Below are 19,285 nucleotides of genomic sequence, written 5' to 3'. Positions count from 1 at the left end.
CAAACGTCCCTTGGACGTTTTAATTCTACTAGTATATATATATATAAAAGATTTTGACAATACAATACGTACAACTAAATTTTCTTATGAGTACTCTTGCAGACTAGATCAAAGTCGTAATTTAGTTTCACATCTGTCCCTATCTATTGCATGTATGATCCTACCATTAATCAATCATCCATAATTTAAAAGTCACATCACATATATAACCAACTGGATGCATGCTTAATATATTTTTGTCAAACAGGGTTTAAACAAAAATAATATCCACTTTTCAAATAAATAAAAAATTGATTAATGAATGATTTAATACATAGAAACTTTTAAAAAAAAATTAATTTAGCAAATAGGTTAGTGATGTATGATAATTTGTAGTCACCAGAAAATAAATAATGAGACCCTTATTGTCTTTTCCATGTCAAAATCTTCTTATCAGTGTCGATATTTTCATTTTTATTTTTCATTTTAAGGGTAAAAGCGACCTCCATTGGCATCTAGCTTTCAAAATCACTATTTATCGTTTCAACAAATCTTCTTTCACATCCTTCAAAATCTTCAAAAGCTAGCTAGTCTGCCCATCTTCGTATTCTTTTCATTTTAATTATTATTTTTTTATTTATTAGAAAAAATAACCCCAATCCACAGACTTTCTAGCAATCACAAGTACATTCTTTACTCTTTGATTTTATCAGTTTAGTAAGTTTTCTATACAATCCATGGGTCTTAGGAGAGGAAACAAGCCAACCAAAAATTCATCCATGTAATAAAATTCACATCTCTACGACTACATGCTATTTTGTTCCTCGTATGATCAAAAGAATATCTATTCCTAATAAAAAGGAAAAAAGAAAATAAAATGGAAACACAATCAAAGAGCTAAGAATGAACAAAAACAAAAGCATCCGCTGCAAACCAATCTCCCATTCTACATATGTGTCATTGCAACACTTCATGGGCAAGTCCATTTTGTCTACAGAAAAATGGAAGTTCCATGAGTGACGCTAATAGGTTCAGAGCAAGTTGTAACAATGATATGCCCTGTTTTCATACCTTAAATCTGGAAGTCTATCCAACACATGCATTTGAAATTGTTTGAAGAACAGATAGGTCATCATGAGTATGTTCATTTCTTACTTTTTCCCTGTCTAGAAGTGTAAACAAAGAGCCAAGGACAATGTAAAATGGCAGAAGTAGAACACAGTCGGAGAAAAGAAAGTTCTAGATGAAAACAAGAAAAAATTGTTTTTATGACAAGAAGGTTTCTGAACTCGTGGAATACCATGACTGCCACCAAGTGCACTGCACAGTAATAATTAAAAGTGTCAGCTGAAACCATACATATAGTAAGAAGTTCAAAGTGAGAAAGCATTGCACCAAAAAAATAGAATACAGGCACTGATAGGGGCCTCACTTGCAAAACTTGCCACTCATACGGCAGTCCATAATTACATCCTTTACTACTCCTATGCTCAAATTTTAAAGCTACCTGAAAATTTAGAATGATCATTCATACAGGTTAATACAGAAATTATTATCCAACATAATTACTAAGTGAGCACATACATCATATAACAAATATGTGATAACTCAACAGCTCCAGGCCAGGTCTTTCGTTCGAACCGGTAGCACCAACACGTTGACCAACATAGACTTATCCAAATCCTCCTTTACCCAGTTTTCTGTCTATTTTGTACATCGGGGGAAACCACCAACTTGGACCTGCTGTAGAGAAACCATATAACAAAATGAGTATCCTAAATGATAAGAATACTGTATCCAAATGTAATAGAACAAGGATGGAGGGGATCAGAAACAAACTGAATTTTGATCACAGTTTCATAGTGGACTGTGTTGGCAGGAGTGGTGGCATAGCTTTTTTGTGGAAGAAGGAGGTGGAGGCAGAACTGAATTCGTACTCAAACCATCATATTTCCTTAACTGTATTTCCTGAGAATTTGGAGAGGAGTATTCTTTTAACCGGCTTCTATGGACATCCAGTAGCTGCAAAAAGAAAAGAGAGCTGGAATCTTATTAGACTTATACACTCTAATATCCAATGCCCATGGCTGTGTTTGGGAGATTTCAATGAAATTCTCCTTCAAGAGGAACAATTTGGCTCTCATGCCAGACCATTTCACCAAATGGAGGCATTCAGATCAGTGGTTAATGACTGTGGTATGCAAGACCTGGGATACAATGGGGACTGCTTTACCTGGAGTAATAGAAGAGAAGGGTTAGACTTTACTAAAGCCAGACTGGATAGAGCCTTTGTCAATAAGGGTTGGAGGGATCTCAAGCTCATTAATTCAGTGTTAATCCTACCAGCTCAGTGCTTAGACCATAATCCCATTTTTGTTGCCTGCTCAAGCTCTACTGTTGCTAAAATTCCTAGACCTCGAATTTTCAGGTATGAAGCAGCATGGGGTAAGAAGGAGGAATGTGGACTCTTAGTTAAACAAGCCTGGCTTCAAAGTTGTCATCTCAATCCTAAGCTAAAAGCTTCTCGAGAAGGGCTTATAAACTGTAGAGAGAAGCTTAAGGCTTGGGGCAGGAAAGTAATTCAAGATCATAAGAAAGTACTCACAGGCAAAAGAGAGTATCTCAGAAGACTGCAGGAAGCTAACATAGGACAGAACAATGAACAGATTCAGCAAGCTCAAGCAGAGATTGACAAACTGTTAGAGAGTGAAGAGTTGAAATGGAGACAAAGGGCAAAACAAAGACGGCTTCGAGAAGGGGATAGGAACACTAAATTTTTTCATCAGTGTGCTTCTCACAGGAGATTGGTCAACACTATCAAGCAAGTTGCTAATGAGAATGGAGTTACTGTTAATAACCAGAAGGAAATAGGTCTGGCTTTTCAAGACTTTTATAGAAACCTTTTTTCTACTTCTGATCCTCAAGGAAGTGATGCTTTGCTTCATTCCTTCCAGGCCCGTGTCACTAGGGAAATGAATAGGACTTTAACCAGTCCATATTCCACAGAGGAAATCCAAAGAGCTATTCTTGACATGAACCCGATGGGATCTCCTGGGCCAGATGGCTTTCCAGCCCTATTCTATCATCAACACTGGCCAGTAGTTGGAAAAGAAGTCTCTGAGGCAGTCCTGGAATTACTGAACACAGGAAAGGGTTTCAAGGATATTAACAGCACCTTTATATCCTTAATACCAAAGAAGAAAGTCCCTAAATCTGTCACAGACTACAGGCCTATAAGCCTTTGCAATGTCTTCTATAAGATCATTGCCAAAGTGTTAGCAAACAGATTAAAAGTCATTTTGCCAAATGTCATATCTCCAAACCAGAGTGCTTTTGTGGCAGGAAGATTAATCTCGGATAATATTGTGGTGGCTTATGAACTCTTGCACTCAATGATGAACAGGCTCAAAGGCAGACAAAATGGTTACATGGCACTCAAGCTTGACATGAGTAAGGCATACGATAGAGTAGAATGGAGTTTCCTACAATCAGCATTATTGAAGATGGGCTTTGACAGTAGCTGGGTGGAACTGGTGATGGAATGTGTATCTACAGTGAGCTACTCGATCTTGGTGAATGGCATCCCACAGCCAACCTTCCAACCAACTAGGGGAATTCGGCAGGGGGATCCTCTCTCTCCCTATCTATTCATTATTTGCTCAGAAATGCTAACTCACTGCCTGAACCAGGCAGAATCACAAGGGGCAATATCTGGGATACCAGTGGCACGAGGAGCCATGAGAGCTACTCACTTGTTTTTTGCAGATGACAGCCTAGTGTTTTGTAAATCTAACCCTGAGGAATGGACTAGACTACAACATACTCTTTCTTCTTTTGAGCTGGCTTCTGGACAGCGCCTCAATTTTGAGAAATCCTCCATCTATTTCAGTAGCAACACCAAACCAGACACTCAATTCTCCATTTTAGAGCTAGCAGGCATCAAAGCAACTGGAGCTTTCGACAAGTACTTGGGTCTACCATCTTATGTTGGTAGAAATAAGCAAAAAGCCTTCAGCTCCATACTTGATCAAGTGAAAAGGAAGATGTCAAACTGGAAGGTAAACATGCTATCTAAAGGTGGCAAGGAAATACTACTGAAGTCAGTTTTACAGGCCATCCCAACGTATAGCATGGGTATATTTCTCCTGCCAAAAGCTATTTTGAGAAGACTTAACCAGCTCTTACAGTCTTTCTGGTGGGGCCAAAAGGAAAACAGATCCAAGATTCACTGGATCAGCTGGAAGGACATGGGAAAATAGAAGAGCAAGGGAGGACTGGGCTTTAGGGACTTTGAGCAATTCAATTTGGCCTTGCTAGCAAAGCAAGGGTGGAGGCTCCTACAAGCTCAAACCTCCCTTGCTGCACAGGTCCTTAAAGCTAAGTATTATCCTACCTCGAGTTTCCTCTCAGTCAGGAAGAGAGCTTCAGATTCCTATGTATGGAAAAGCCTCCTTGCAGCCAGACATGTCCTCGAAGAAGGTCTACTGTGGAGAGTAGGCAACGGTAAACATATTAGGATTTGGTCTGACAAGTGGGTGCCAAGGCCATCCTCCTATATGATACAATCCCCTGTGAGTATACTAAATAAGGAGGCTTCGGTTGACCAACTAATCAACCCTCAGACTATGCAGTGGAACCTTGGCCTAATCCACTCAATTTTTTCAGAAGAGGAGGCAAACCTTATCTGTAAAATGCCTATAAGCCCCTGCAGGAGCCAAGATGTCCTATCTTGGAGGTGCTCAAGTAATGGTAAGTTCTCTGTAAAAAGTGCCTACCACCTGCAGAGCTCTATGAGAGAGTATGTTAAGGGGCAACCTTCCAATAGCAACACGGTTTCTAAGGTATGGGACAGGCTGTGGAGCATCGGGGTTCCTAATGGCACCAAATCTCTCCTATGGAGAGCAGCTAAGGAATCTCTTCCTACTAATCTCAACCTGCTAAAGAGGAAGGTGGTGACATCTCCCTTATGCCCCATTTGCCTTACTGAGGAGGAAACAGTTTCCCATGCTCTTTGGTCATGTAAGTCAGCTCAGGATGTGTGGTATTTGGGCTCGAGACAGTTACAGAAGATGAGTAGCACTGCTGAGACCTTCAAAGAGCTTTTGGAATCCATGCTTGAGAAACTTCCCCCAGAAGTTTTGAGTGAGGTGGCTGTTACAGTCAAGCTCCTGTGGAATCGAAGAAACAGCCTAGTGTTTGAGGATTTGTTCTCTTCACCTGCAAACCTCTCTAAAAGGATCCAAGCAGAACTGTCTATTATTAAATCAGGAGCTGAGCAAGGTGATGTCAAGCAACCAAGGCAGGTACTGAGTCCACAGTCGTGGACACCTCCCCCTCTAGGAATGCTCAAAGCAAACTGGGATGCTGCTATTGATAAGATCAACTCAAGGGTGGGGATTGGGGTAGTCATTAGAGACTCCAAAGGTCTGATGATAGCTACTCTGTGGGCATGCAAAGACATGCACCCGGATCCTATTCTCGGTGAGGCAGTGGCTGCTCTCCGAGCAACATCTCTCTGTGCTGACCTGGGGCTAACTCACATTGTGTTGGAAGGTGATTCGATGGGAGTAGTAGGGGCTGTGCAGCAGGCAGAAGAAAGTTGGTCTTCAGTTGGCCTAATGATTAGAGACATAAGGCTTATCCTCTCCAACTTCAGAAGCTGGTCTATTAGGCATGTACCAAGGAGAGTCAATGGCGTTGCTAATGGCCTGGCCAAGCACGCCCTGTCTCATCCAAGAGAATGTATTTTGCTGGGGGACTATCCCCCATGTATTCAAAACTTATTTCCTTAATGATAACAGTTTCTTCCTTTCAAAAAAAAAAAAAGTCATAACTGAAGGTATTGAGCCATGTTGCCTATGAATATGGAAGGCAAACGTGCCTAGTCATTAGGGGCGGAACTACTAAGGCCAAAGCAGCCCGCCCTCCCCCCCCCCCCCCCCCCCTCCCCCCCGCCCCCCCGCGGCCCCAAAATTTTCAAAATTTGAGGAAAATTATAATTTTAAAGGTGTTTTTGTGAAGTAGACTATATGAAAATTAGTATTTAGCCCTCCTAAATTATTTTTTTGTAACTTGGCCCCCCGAAACCAGATTTTCTGGTTCCACCCTTGCTAGTCATCATACACATGCATATCAGCATGGAAACAGCTTTCTCAAGCACAGATAACATTAATATAAGATTTCATCGGATTTTTTTTTTTATATTTTTAATTAATGTTTAAATGATTAAAATTCATCATTTCTAATGGTTTGAGTTTTTATATTATACATATATAATTAAATTTATTTGTTTTTATCTAATTTATGTAAGGTATATGGAAAAAGAAAACTTTTGCTAGCTCCATCATCATGATTGCAAATTACGCTTTTAAAGAAATTTTGAGTAGCATTGCTAAAAGATGAAAGCTTTTATGCTAAAAACCCATTCATCTATCTCCCCTTAAAAGTTCAAAGTGTAAATGAATTCATACACAATCATTCCATTTATGCAACAACACAGTTTGACCAAAATCACAGCTTAGGGCCACTCCTGAATAGGAAATTCTCAGTTCATTGACTCAAAACTTTTGCCTGACTACAATCAATGAAACTAGCAAACAGAATATGCAGAGGGTTATAACAAAATAGTTGTTCATACCCCATAGCACCAAAAAGATTAAAAGAACCATAATAGTACTCCAAGCATGTGGCACTGAATTCCTTTAAGTGCATATAGCAGTGAAGTTTTTTTTAACAAGTAACATATAGCAGAGAAGTATTAAGAATGACAAAAACAACAACAAACGATCCCCAATTTTTAATGGAAATTCTTCTAAGAGATAAAATCCAAACCTTGAGTCATGCCTAGCTGGTGTAGGAGACCTTGAGTAAGCTGAAAGGAGTAAAAATAGGCTTAGATAATTTAACAGGAATTTAAAGGAGCAAACAGTCACAAAAGAACTACAAATAATACTTTTCTAACTTCACAAAATAAATTGATTGCAGAAGTGAAGGCTAAAAACAGAGTGAGCAAGCGCTTAATAAGATAAACAATTTATTCCAATTTCAAAGAATATTCTAGAGACCAAAAAGGTCTTACTAGAAAATTGAAAATAACTGAAATGTTGTTATACCTTACACGGGAAGTTACACACATTTCTTGAGGTTTTTTTCTGTTCTCCTCGGCAAACACAATTCTTATTTCGCGCCCACCAATAATTGTATGGTTCAGTTGTTGTTTTGCATCTACAGCAACTTCAGCATAACGATACTTCACAAATCCAAAGCGTTGTGGCTCCTTATACCTACCCAAAAAAGTTTATTCAACCGCATCAAATTAACCGTATCAAGAACTTGGGCCACAAAATTCTTCACCAATTGTACATTTTATAAATAATCTAAATTAAAAAATTAATTTTTTTATTAAAAAAATATTTATAAAAAGTCCACCCTACCTTGGTGATGACTGGCTTACGATGTGTATCTATATATATATATATAAGATATATATATATACATACCAAACTTGATACCCAACCTTGTAATTACTCTTCTATATATATATAATACAAAAAAAATAAAAAATAAAAAACCCACCAAAGTATGAGGACCAACGTCTCTACACACATCCAATTCCTAGCCTCACGAAAAGATACAAAATTCTCCTCTAACCGTTCTCTCTCTTGTCGTCTTCCCCGTGAAGGCGAAAAAGGCGATAACGACCTAGGTGGAGCCTGAGTCTCAGTTTACTATGTGAGTAAGGAAGAGGTTTGGCCCTTACGTTTGTTTTTATAGAAAAAGGGTGGGAGTGAGTGATGAAGGACTTGAAGAAGCAATGGGATAAGTTGAAGTTGACCGAAGAGGAAAATGAGGTTATTAGCATGGATACGGACATCATAGGGAAAATATTGGAGGAAGGAAGTAGAAATCTGGTAGGGAAATTACTATTGGAGAGAAAGATAAATAAGGATGTAATCCAGGCTACAATGAGGAAGATCTAGCGAATGGGGGGTTCTTTTGATTTCCATGTGATTAGTGCGAATTTATTTGTGATTACCTTTGGAAATCAGAGGGACAAAGATAGAGTTCTAGAAGGCAAGCCCTAGTTGTTTGACAATCATCTGCTAGTACTTAAATCCTTTGATGGATTCGTATCCCCTCTACTGATGCAATTTGATAGGGAAGAATTTTGGGTGCAAATATATAATCTGGCACTGGCGTGCATGAATTTTGAAGTTGGGCAATGGATTGGTGCCTTGATTGGCAAAGTCCGAGAAGTGGAGGTAAGTGCAAATGGAATTGGATGGGGTCAGTTTTTTAGAGCTAAAATTGAAATAGACCTGAAGAGAAGACTGGCAAGGGGTCGAACAACAAGCTTGTTCGGGAAAATAATTTGGATATCTTTGAAGTATGAACAGCTCCCTAACCTTTGCTTCAAATGCGATGTCATTAGTCACTGGGAGGATGGATGTTTGGGGATGGAGGATCGTGATGTTAGGGGAAAGGGGATTGGTGTTCAATTTGGCACGTGGCTTCGAGCAACCTACAAGCCTCGGTGTAGAATGGAAGATGTACAAAATGAGCAGCAACAGGCTGCAACAGAGGAGGGCGATGGTGGGGTGAGTGAGGAGGGTGGGAAAAGACAAGGTGATTTTGCCATTATTGATATCTTAGATCAGGAGGGGGGAGGACTAAAGGGGAAGGTAGGTTGGGGTAGTGAAGATATCAAATTAGGGAGGGAGCACTATGAAGAAAATAATATGGTGAGGGTAGAGGAGGAAACTGCTAATGAGGTGTTTGAAAAAATGCCTACTCTGGGAGAGAGAGGGATAGGAGGAAAAGATGAAGTCACTCGAGATCAGGGTGAGAAGAGTCCCAAGATGTAGCAACTTGATAGCTTGATTGAGTCCCAAGAAGTGATTGTTGCATGGAGAGAGGAGGTTCTTGATCGAGATCTAGCAGTGGAAGAGACTGGTGTAAAGATTGCTAAGGGAAGATGGAAGAGGAGGGCAAGAACTGCAGGTAACCCTCTAACTGGGCTTTTGGGTTCTGGTAGTAAACATAGTATAGCCAATGTTGATTCTGAATTGGGGAGGATGGGGGTGGAAAAAAAAAAGGAAGGAAATGGGAAGTTGAAAATACAATAACTGATTCTATGATATTGGCGGAGGCTGATAGTCAGCCCCGCTAAGAGTTATGAAAATATTAAGTTGGAACTATTGGGGGCTTGGGAACCGCCGGACAGTTCAGGATTTTCACCTTTTAGTGAAAGAAAAGGGACCCGATATAGTCTTTCTTATTGAGACTAAAATGTCGGCTAAGAATTTTGAAGGTATCAAAAGGAGGATGGCATGGGATGGGTGCTGTGTTGTTGAGTCAATGAGGAGGAGAGGGGGATTGGTACTTTTATGGAAGGATGAAGGGGAGGTGGATATAGTAAACTATTCACAACATCACATTAGCGCCTATGTTGGTAAGGAGGTGGTTGCTAACTGGGCTGTATGGTCATCCAAAGGCAAATAGGAGAAGGGATACGTGGAAATTGTTGTCACTAATAAAGACATCTAATCAGGTACCATGGTGTACAATTGGAGATTTCAATGAAGTGTGTTGCCAAGATGAAAAGGTGGGGGGTGGGCCTAGACCCGAAATCCAGATGAGAGAATTCAGGCATGCATTGGAAGAAAATTGTCTATTTGATCTCAGGTGGAAGGGGTGTAAGTTTACATGGAGTAACAGACACGAAGACCAAACTTTTATGAACGAAATGATTGACAGGGCAGTGGCTAATTGTAGGTGGGTAGAGTTGTTCAAAAATAGAGAGGTGGAGGTGTTGACAGTAAGGCAGTCTGATCATAAAGCACTTTTGTTGAGTATGTATAAGGGTGGTGCCCTGAACATGAGGAGGAGAAGAATATTTAGATTTGAGGCAAAGTGGACTCTTGAGGAAGAAGTAGGGGCTGTTATTGAAGATGTATGGAAAAGAAGAGTTAGTGTGCAAAATCTAATGGGACAGGTGCAACAGAAACTCTCAAGGTGTTAGAGAGAGTTACTCCATAGGAGTTTTCAGAGGAGGCAAAATGCTGAGAAACTAATAAAAGAAAAAACAGAAAGATTAAAGGAGGAACAAGAGGATGATGGCCCTCACAATGCGATGATCATTAAATCTCTGCAAAGGGATTTGGGTTTACTATTAGCACAGGAAGATATAAAATGGAAGCACAGGGCTAAGCAGAATTGGTATAAAAATGGGGACCAGAATACAAAGTTTTTCCATTCATGTGCTAATCAGAGGAGAATTAAGAATCGGGTGAAGGAAATCAAGGATGATAATGCTAGAGTGGTGATTGAGCAAGGTGAGATGGAGAGGGTATTTTTATTGTATTTTCAGAAAATGTTTGCCTCTACTAATCCCACCATGGAGGCCATTGATGAATGTTTGAGAGGCATTAGGCTGAGGGTTACACCTGTTATGAATGAAGATCTGTAGAGACCTTATGTTGAGGAAGAAGTTATGATTGCTTTAAAGCAAATGGCACCACTGAAATCCCCAGGGCCTAATGGATATGGGGCTTGTTTCTATCAAGCATATTGGGGTACAGTAAGGGAAGAGGTGTGCAAGGTTGTCCTGTGTTTTTTGAATGGTGAAAAAGGTTTGGGGAGTGGGATAAACTAAACATACATAGTGTTGATTCCGAAGGTTGAGAACCCATCATTTGCTAGTGAATTTCGGCCAATCAGTCTATGTAATGTCATATATAAGTTGATTTCAAAGGTATTGGAAAATAGACTTAAGAAAGTGCTTCCTTTACTGATTTCCAACAGTCAAAGTGCTTTCATCCTGAGGAGATTGACAACTGATAACATGATGATTGCATATAAAGCTTTGCACACAATGAAGACAAGGCAAAAGAGGAAGGTGGGAAGTATGGCCTTAAAGTTAGACATGGCAAAAACATATGACAGGCTTGAGTGGAGTTTTGTGGAGAATATCATGAGGAAGATGGGTTTTGGGGAAAGGTGGATTGGGCTGGTTATGCAGTGTGTTTCTTCTGTCACCTATTCGGTTTTGGTAAATGGGTAGCCTGGTAGGGTGATAAAACCTACACGAGGTATTAGACAAGGGGATCCAATTTCCCTTTATCTATTCATTCTTTGTGTTGAGTGACTTAGTAATTTGATTAATGAGGTTGAAACCAGATGTGAGATCCAAGGGGTTGCTATTGCAAAAGGTGGAACAAGGGGAAGTCATTTGCTGTTTGCAGATGACTGTGTTATTTTTGAGAGAGCAAGAATGGCTGAGTGGCACAAAATTCATGGATTGCTAGAAACGAATGGAAAGGCTTCAGGGCAGCAACTTAATTTGCAGAAGACAACCATCATTTTTAGCTCCAACACTGCAGAATCTGTGAGACAAGATGTACAAAAAGCAGTGGAGTACCTGTCTGTGGATCCTATGAGAAATATCTTGGCCTACCTGCTATGGTTGGTAGGTCAAAGTATAATTCTTTCAAAATTATTAAGGAAAGAGTTTGGTCCAAGTTACATAATTGGAAGAATCTCTTTCTCACACAAGTAAGGAAAAAAGTTCTTTTGAAAGCTGTGGTCCAAGCCATCCCTACCTTCACTATGAGTGTTTTTAAGCTACCAAGAAGAATTTGCCAAGAGATGTCTTCCCTTATGGCCAAATTTTGGTGGCGGCACCAACAGGAGGGGAACAAAGTGCAATGGAGAATTTGGAAGAAAATGGGGGGTTCAAAAAGAGATGGGGGCTTGGGGTTTAGGGATATTGAAATCTTCAATGTGGCAATGCTAGCAAAGTAATGTTGGAGAATGTTTAATTCTCTTCTCTATTGGTGGCGCAGATAATGAGAGAGAAGTATTTTCGAGGGCTACCATTAACTGAAGTAAAACTGAGGTATGCTCCTTCTTATGTTTGGAGGAGTTTATGGTCGGCCATAGACCTTCTAAAAGAAGGTATTTTTTGAAGGGTAGGGGATGGTAAGAAGATAAAAATATAGCAAGATAGGTGGTTACCTTCTCCTAGCTCATTTATGGTCCAATCCCCTGTGAAGATTCTGCATAGTGAAGCTTGTGTAGATCAACTTATTGAGGCTGATACTGTCTCCTGGGATAGGTCTTTGATCTATCATATTTTTGATAAGGTGGAAGCTGATATGATTTGTAATATGCCTTTAAGCAAGTGGGGGGTGGAGGATAAAATGGTCTAGGGTCCGGCTAAAAATGGTAGATTCTCAGTAAAATCTGCCTATTATCTTGGTAAAGAAAGGGTGAAGAGGGTGGAAGGGGAAGCCTCGAGTAGAAATAAATCTGTTGATATATGGAGGTAGGTGTGGGATATGAAGGTGCAGGGTGTTGTTAAGTTCTTTTTATGGAAAGCTGCACATGAAATATTACCAACCAAGGCAAATCTGTTCAAAAAACAGATCATTGATTCAAAGATGTGCCCCATTTGTGAGAATGAAGCTGAAACAGTTATTCATGCTCTGTGGAGGTGCCCTGCTGCTGCGGATATGTGGGCAGAAGAGGGTAGCCCAGTTAAAAAATGGAGTAATAATGTGAGTGATTTTGCTGAACTATGGGATGATATGCAATAGAAGTTGGGAAGGGATGAAGTGGAAGTAGTAGCCTACATTTTGAGAAGGATTTGGATGAGGTGGAACTCTTGGATTTTTGAAAACGGATTTGATGAGGCAAAACAAGTAATAAGAGCTACTAAGCAAGCGGAGGTCGAATATAAGGAAGCAAATCTTAGATGCTTCCAGGAGGGGGTATACTGCAGTAAGCTTAGAAGGGAGTCTGCAAGATGGGAGAAGCCTTTAAGGGAGGAAATCAAAGTAAACTGGGACACCACAATAGATGAAAAAATGAAGACAATAGGGATTGGGGTTGTTGGAAGGGATGATCAAGGGGAAATTATGGCCTGCTTATGCTTTGTTGTGGAAAATCAAAATGTGGCTTGCATGATAGAGGCTATGGCCTCAAAAGAGCTGTAATATTGTATTTGGAACTAAATTTTGGAAAGGTTATGCTGGAGGGTGACTCGCAAGTTGTGGTGTTGGCAGTGAATGGTGATGAGGTAGTACTAACAAACTATGGAGTTTTGATAGAAGACACAAAAAAGATACTTGTTGATAAAATAGATTGGAGTGTTAAGTTTGTTTTTAGGGAAGCTTATAATGTAGCTTATATACTTACAAAGTTAGCTCTAACAAGTGTAGAGGAAAAGGTATGAATAGAAGAAGGCCCTATATAGGTGATGAATACGGTTCTTAAGGAGAAGTATTGTAACGATTAATTGTTTCTTTTGATATATTCAATGAAGATATACATGTTTGCATTCAAAAAAGAAGAAAAAAAAAGGTTCCTAGCCTCACCATTTTTCTTATCCAATATTATCATACACATCATTAATTCATCAGTTCTTCTACGTACAACTACCCTTGCAAAACCATGTGTAATTGGATGACGTGGCTTTGACAGAATTTAAGATATCAGCTAAATCACTGTCACTCTCTCTCCTCTCTATCTATTCTCTAAAGAATTTTGGTAGACGCAGTCGGCATGCAGTCGGTTATATAGAATAAATAAAAAAAATATATAAAAATATTTTTTTTTCATAATTGTACAGAATGAATAAAAAAAATTATAAAAATAATTTTTTTTATATAAATTTTATATTAATTTATTTTTTTCAAAACGACTACTACACGCCGACTGCACAAATCATTTCTCTTGTCTAAAAAACCAGAGTTTTTTCAGACTCAGGAAACGGAAACAAAGAACCCACCATGTTATGTCTGAGACCAGACCTTTCTTTTTTTCTTCTTCTTTCTTTGTCTGTAGACGCTATGTTTTCCAGGTGATTTTAATGGTAATTATTTCATTTTTTGTTTCCTGAAACCTGTGTTTCTTTTTTACAATAATTTGTTTTGTAAAGGTGACTCTGTTTTTGGTATATACGTGGTTTTGGACGTTATAGAGATTTTTGTTGAGAAAGAATATGGTGGAGTGTTGCATGGAACACAAAGAAGTCTGTTGCAGAGAAGAGTGTAGGCAACTCGTTTATGATATTGGCTGAGACGAGGACACTCAGGAATGACCCTCTTGACGAGTTTAACTGCTGCACTGGTGGCTGGAATATCAGCAATGAACATTATTGTACTGAGATTTTTTCATTCAAAGCACCTAAATATATTTAGGGAAGAAAATCGAGAAGACCATCAGACTAGAAGAAGAAAGAAGGAAGAAGGACTGAAATGGCTGGAATATTAGTAATGAATATTACTGGGCCTCAATGAATATGTTCTCCCATTTCTTTGCAATGTAAAAAGTACCAAAGTTCTGCAATGAGGCTAGAATGCCTTCTTCTTCAAAAGGTTTTCCAAAAATTGAGCCATGAAGTACCCTAGCATATTGTTCCATTGCAGAAAGTTTTGATTGAAGAGGGTCAGAAATGTAGGGCACTCTAAAATGTTTGCGATGTGCAGAAGAGAGAAATGTAGAGGAAGGAAGAAGAGGGTCAGAAAAAAATTGTTAGACAAAGAGAGAGGGAACGAAATGATGAGCTGAAAAATGTAAAAAAAATAAAACTTTTCATCAAAAGGAGCGCCGGTTACATGGGGTTTCTGTTAAACAGAATATAATTTCTGGAATTCAACTTAATTTTCATTGAAGATTTCGTATATATTTATACACAGTGAGTGAAGGAATGAAGGAATATTTTTCTGTTACAGAACTTGAGAGAAAAGCTAACTAATTCTCTACTGTATTATTCTAGAGTGTCTGCTGTTTGTACATTGAGGGAGCACAGCTACTCTCCTTTGCCTTCGACTGGTGCAGTGCCACATGTGCCTTCTTTGTGTCTGTGAAAATGCTCCATTGGTTCACTGAGTCTAATACGCCCCCTCGAGTCCAGTGGGGTATCAACCACAGTGAGGCTCGATCTAAAGAGAATGAATTTGTCTGAGACAAGAGGCTTCGTAAGTACATCTGCTATTTGATCCTTTGAGCTGCAAAACTGAACTTGAAGGGTACGGGCAGCAACTCGATCTCTAATGAAGTGAAAATCTATATCCATATGCTTGGTCTTCGAGTGATAAACAGGATTGGTGGAGAGAAAAGTTGCACCGATATTATCACACCAAAGAATTGGAGCTTTGGCTAGAGGTATAGTTAATTCCCGAAGAAGAGTTTGAAGCCAAATAACTTCTGCAGCTGAAGAGGCTAGAGACTTATACTCAGCCTCTGTTGATGAACGAGCTACAGTTTTCTGCTTTTTAGAACTCCAAGAGATGAGGTGATTACCCAGAAAAACACAGAAGCCTCCTGTTGAACGGCGATCATCTGGACAGCCCCCCCAATCCGCATCTGAGTATGCTTGAAGGGTGAGATGGGACTGTTTTTTGAAGAGAATACCATAGTTGATGGTAGCTTTGAGATACCTGAGAACTCTTTTAACAGCAACCCAGTGAGAATTTTTCGGAGTATGCATGAATTGACAGATTTTGTTGACGGCAAAGGAGATGTCGGGTCGAGTGAGAGAGAGGTACTGTAGGCCACCAACAATGCTTCTGTACAGTGATGGATCATCAAAGTCTGGGGAGTCAAACTTAGAGAGCTTCAAGGAGGCTGCCATGGGAGAAGAGATGGACTTTGCATGAATCATTTTGCTACGGACAAGTAAGGAGTGGATATATTTTCGTTGAGTAACCAAGACACCTGCAGATGTGTAGTCAACCTCTAGGCCAAGGAAGTAGGATAAACTTCCCAAGTCTTTTACTGGAAAGGCACGACTTAAATCCTCTAATAAAAGATCAATTGCTGAAGACTTAGAGGAAGTGATGACTATGTCATCAACATAGACCAGTAAGTACATTTTGAGATCACCATGATTTAAAATGAAAAGAGAAGGGTCTGCCCGTGATGCAAGAAATCCATACCCGAGAAGCCAAGAACTGAGTTGGGCAAACCATGCCCTTGGGGCTTGCTTGAGACCGTATATAGCTTTCTGCAGTTTGCACACATGTGTGGGTTTGTTAGGATCAATAAAACCTTGAGGTTGCTGCATATAGACATCATCAGTTAAATTTCCATGCAAAAAGGCGTTTTGAATATCAATTTGGCGCAAGGGCCATGCATAGGTGACAGCAATAGATAAGATCAACCGTATAGTCGAGGGTTTTATTACTGGACTAAAGGTCTCATTATAGTCTAGACCATGGAGTTGATGGTATCCTTTGGCGACTAGACGCGCCTTTCTTCGCTGGAAGGAGCCATCTGCATTGGTTTTTGTATGAAAAACCCATCTGCAGCCAAGCACGTTAGTTGCTGAAGTGAAAGGAACTAAAGTCCATGTTTTATTCTTTTGCAGGGCCATAAATTCCTCAGACATTGCATCCTTCCATTCAGAAAATTTGGAGGCGATAGAGTAACTAGAAGGTTCATCTGGAACAGTTGCAGAGATTGTGAGACAAAACCGTGAGGTGTATGGGACGGTGCCATCCGTGTAAGTCCGAGGTCTAGAAGAGTTTGTTTGGGCACGGGTGATGATGGGAGACCGAGGTGGGGCCAGGACTGGTGCAGAAGAATTTGAGATGGAGGGAGAGGCACCATTTGGTGAGATAGCTGAAGAGAAAACAGGGGAGCTGGAGGTAGGCGAAGGCTGATTTTCTGATGTAGGAACTGATGGGCTTGGACAAGGACCAAGTATGGAGGGTTGAAAGATAGGTAGATGGGCTGTAGCTGAATGTGTAGGGATTGAATGAGAATTGGGCTGAGATTTAGAAGAAGGAAAAGAAGCCTCATCAAATGTTACATCGCGTGAGATGTACATGCGATTATTTTTGGTGTCTAAACATTTATAGCCTTTATGTGAAGAACTGTATCCTAAAAATAAACAAGGAACAGAACGAAAATTGAGTTTGTTGGTAAGATAGGGCCTAATGTGAGGCCAACATTGACAACCAAAAACTTTTAAAAAAGTGTAGTCAGGGTCTGATTTATAGACACGAAAATGTGGTGTTTGATTTTGAATGACGGGAGAAGGAAGAAAATTAATGAGATGAACAGCACATTCAAAGGCATCGGCCCAATATGAAAAAGAAAGAGAGGAATGAGCTAAGAGGGCGAGCCCGGTTTCAACGATGTGCCGGTGTTTTCTTTCAACGAGACCATTTTGTTGATGCGTGTGAGGGCATGAGAGACGATGATTTATTCCCAATTTTTGACATAATGGAGTTAAAGATTTAAATTCACCTCCACCATCTGTTTGTAATGTGAGGAGTTTAGTGTTAAATAATCGTTCAACATAGGGTAAGAAAGTAGTGAAAACAGTAACAACATCAGATTTCAATCTTAGAGGGAAAAACCAAGTGTAGCGAGTGTAATGATCAACAAGGGAAAGATAGTATTTGTATCCAAGTCTTGAAGCACAAGGAGCAGGGCCCCAAAGATCAGCACAAATTAACTCTAAGGGCTGAGAATAACGAGCCCGACTATTACAAAAAGGAAGTTGATGTTGTTTTGCAAGAGGACACTCTGGACAATAAAAAGCAGACTCTGTGGAGGACTTTGGTAAACACTTGGAGTGCAGAATGCGAGAGACAAGTGTGAGAGATGGATGTCCTAGCCGTCGGTGCCATTGAGCTAGAGTAGTACGTTCACCAGTATGTGTAGAGGGAGGGGAGGCTGAAGACAGTGATTCTGGAAAAATATAGAGCCCGTTACGTGTGGGTCCTGTGAGGAGGATTTTCCCAGTTTGATTGTCCTTCACAGAAAAATGGGAAGAGTGAAACTCAAAGAAACAAGAATTATCAACACAAAATTGAAGAACTGAAACTAAGTTTTTAGTAATAGAAGGCACATGAAGCAAGTTTTTGAGAGTAAAAGAGGAAGAACCAGAAGAGAGACTGGATTGACCGAGGTGTTGGATAGGCAGTCCCGTTCCATCACCTACACGGATTGTGTCATCACCTTGAAACTGTTCAGATGAAATGTTCAGATTACTCAAGTCATTAGTAATGTGGTGGGTTGCAGCAGAGTCGGGATACCAAGTAGAATCCGAAAGGGAAGCTGGTGCAGTGTAGTTGGCCGAGAATGAGCTGGGAGGATCAATTTGATAGGAATGATCAAACCTGTGATAGCATTGAAGAGCAATGTGTTCTGTTTTGTTGCAGACTTGACACATGGGTCGTTGAGATGTGTAACGTTGGGCAGAAATGTGAGAGGGAGGCGATCGTCCACCACGAGGAGGGTTAAAGTTTCTTCCCCTGCCTCTACCTTGACGTCCACCTCGAGGAGACCCACGACCACGACCACTAGAGGCACTGAAATGTGCAGATGGCTCAATAGTGGAGATAACGCTCCGAGTTAGATGGGTCATACGGGTTTCATGTATAAGCAAAAGTTGATACAACTCATGAGAGGAAAAGGGGTCTACCCTTGTAGTAACAGATGTTATAAAAGACTCATAAGAAGGCCCGAGACCATTGAGCAAGTAAGTGACTACTTCTTTGTCTGGGAGAAAAGTTCCAGTAGCAGCTAGAGAATCAACGAGTAAGCGTACCTTCCCGAAGTATGAAGAAATGGATTGATCTCCTTTGGAGAGGTTTGTAAGTTCAAACCGAATTTGAAACTCCTTTGCTTGAGAGTGTGATGCAAACATAGAAGCAAGAGATAGCCACAGCGCTTGGGCTGTTGTGGAAGAAAGGACATGTCCAAGAATGGAGTCGGACAATGAGGAGAATAGAATGCTTAGCATTAATTGGTCTGTTCGGCGCCATTTAATGAAGGCTGGATTTGGCTTGGGTCCAGTTTCGGTAGGCTCAGGTAATGTTTCAGAGGGCTGGAGTTGGGTCCCATCTACATAGCCAAAGAGGTCTTGACCTCTAAGGTAGGCTGAGATCTGAACCTTCCATTGAAGGTAATTGTCATTGTTGAGTTTGGTGGTGATGATATGAGAGAAGGAGGAGTTCTGGGCAGATGAGGTAGCCATGTATCAAGGGACGTTAGTCCTCACAGGCTCCTGATACCATGTTAAACAGAATATAATTTCTGGAATTCAACTTAATTTTCATTAAAGATTTCGTATATATTTATACACAGTGAGTGAAGGAATAAAGGAATATTTTTCTGTTACAGAACTTGAGAGAAAAGCTAACTAATTCTCTACTGTATTATTCTAGAGTGTCTGCTGTTTGTACATTGAGGGAGCACAGCTACTCTCCTTTGCCTTCGACTGGTGCAGTGCCACATGTGCCTTCTTTGTGTCTGTGAAAATGCTCCATTGGTTCACTGAGTCTAATAG

At 40.2% G+C, this 19,285-nt stretch overlaps 2 protein-coding genes and 1 long non-coding RNA gene across 3 annotated transcripts; 2 read left to right on the top strand and 1 right to left on the bottom strand.

Annotated features, from left to right (window-relative positions):
- Positions 1-742: 742 nt before the first annotated feature.
- On the bottom strand, positions 743-1,284 carry LOC122309484. The gene is made up of 2 exons (XR_006242440.1): positions 1,051-1,284; positions 743-970 (listed from the first exon to the last, which is right to left on the bottom strand). It is a non-coding gene; the product is annotated as an uncharacterized LOC122309484 (long non-coding RNA).
- Positions 1,285-1,796: 512 nt separating this feature from the next.
- Positions 1,797-5,771, top strand: LOC122310356. The gene is made up of 2 exons (XM_043124251.1): positions 1,797-4,113; positions 4,297-5,771. Exons 1-2 carry the CDS (start codon positions 1,797-1,799, stop codon positions 5,769-5,771), a joined length of 3,792 nt encoding a protein of 1,263 aa, XP_042980185.1.
- Positions 5,772-9,724: 3,953 nt separating this feature from the next.
- LOC122310355 lies at positions 9,725-12,974 on the top strand. Its single transcript, XM_043124250.1, has 6 exons — positions 9,725-9,973; positions 10,160-10,327; positions 10,448-10,579; positions 10,733-11,037; positions 11,158-11,446; positions 12,576-12,974. The coding sequence occupies exons 1-6, from the start codon at positions 9,725-9,727 to the stop codon at positions 12,972-12,974; spliced, it is 1,542 nt and encodes a 513-aa protein (XP_042980184.1).
- The last annotated feature ends 6,311 nt before the right edge of the window (positions 12,975-19,285 follow it).

Source organism: Carya illinoinensis, chromosome 5, assembly GCF_018687715.1.
Source record: "Carya illinoinensis cultivar Pawnee chromosome 5, C.illinoinensisPawnee_v1, whole genome shotgun sequence".
In the NCBI taxonomy this organism is placed as follows: Eukaryota; Viridiplantae; Streptophyta; class Magnoliopsida; order Fagales; family Juglandaceae; genus Carya; species Carya illinoinensis.
The sequence above is the reverse complement of the archived record's forward strand: the minus strand, read 5'-3'. Positions and strand labels throughout refer to the sequence as shown.

Bases quoted from the DNA above. Each gene is read 5' to 3' on its own strand.
- LOC122310356 (XM_043124251.1), top strand. From the start codon at position 1,797: ATGGAGGGGATCAGAAACAAACTGAATTTTGATCACAGTTTCATAGTG. The intron at 4,114-4,296 runs GTATATTTCTCC...TGGCCTTGCTAG, and splicing joins CATCCCAACGTATAGCATGG to CAAAGCAAGGGTGGAGGCTC.
- LOC122310355 (XM_043124250.1), top strand. From the start codon at position 9,725: ATGATTGACAGGGCAGTGGCTAATTGTAGGTGGGTAGAGTTGTTCAAA. The intron at 9,974-10,159 runs GTGCAACAGAAA...CTATTAGCACAG, and splicing joins TGCAAAATCTAATGGGACAG to GAAGATATAAAATGGAAGCA. The intron at 10,580-10,732 runs GTTGTCCTGTGT...TTGATTTCAAAG, and splicing joins TAAGGGAAGAGGTGTGCAAG to GTATTGGAAAATAGACTTAA.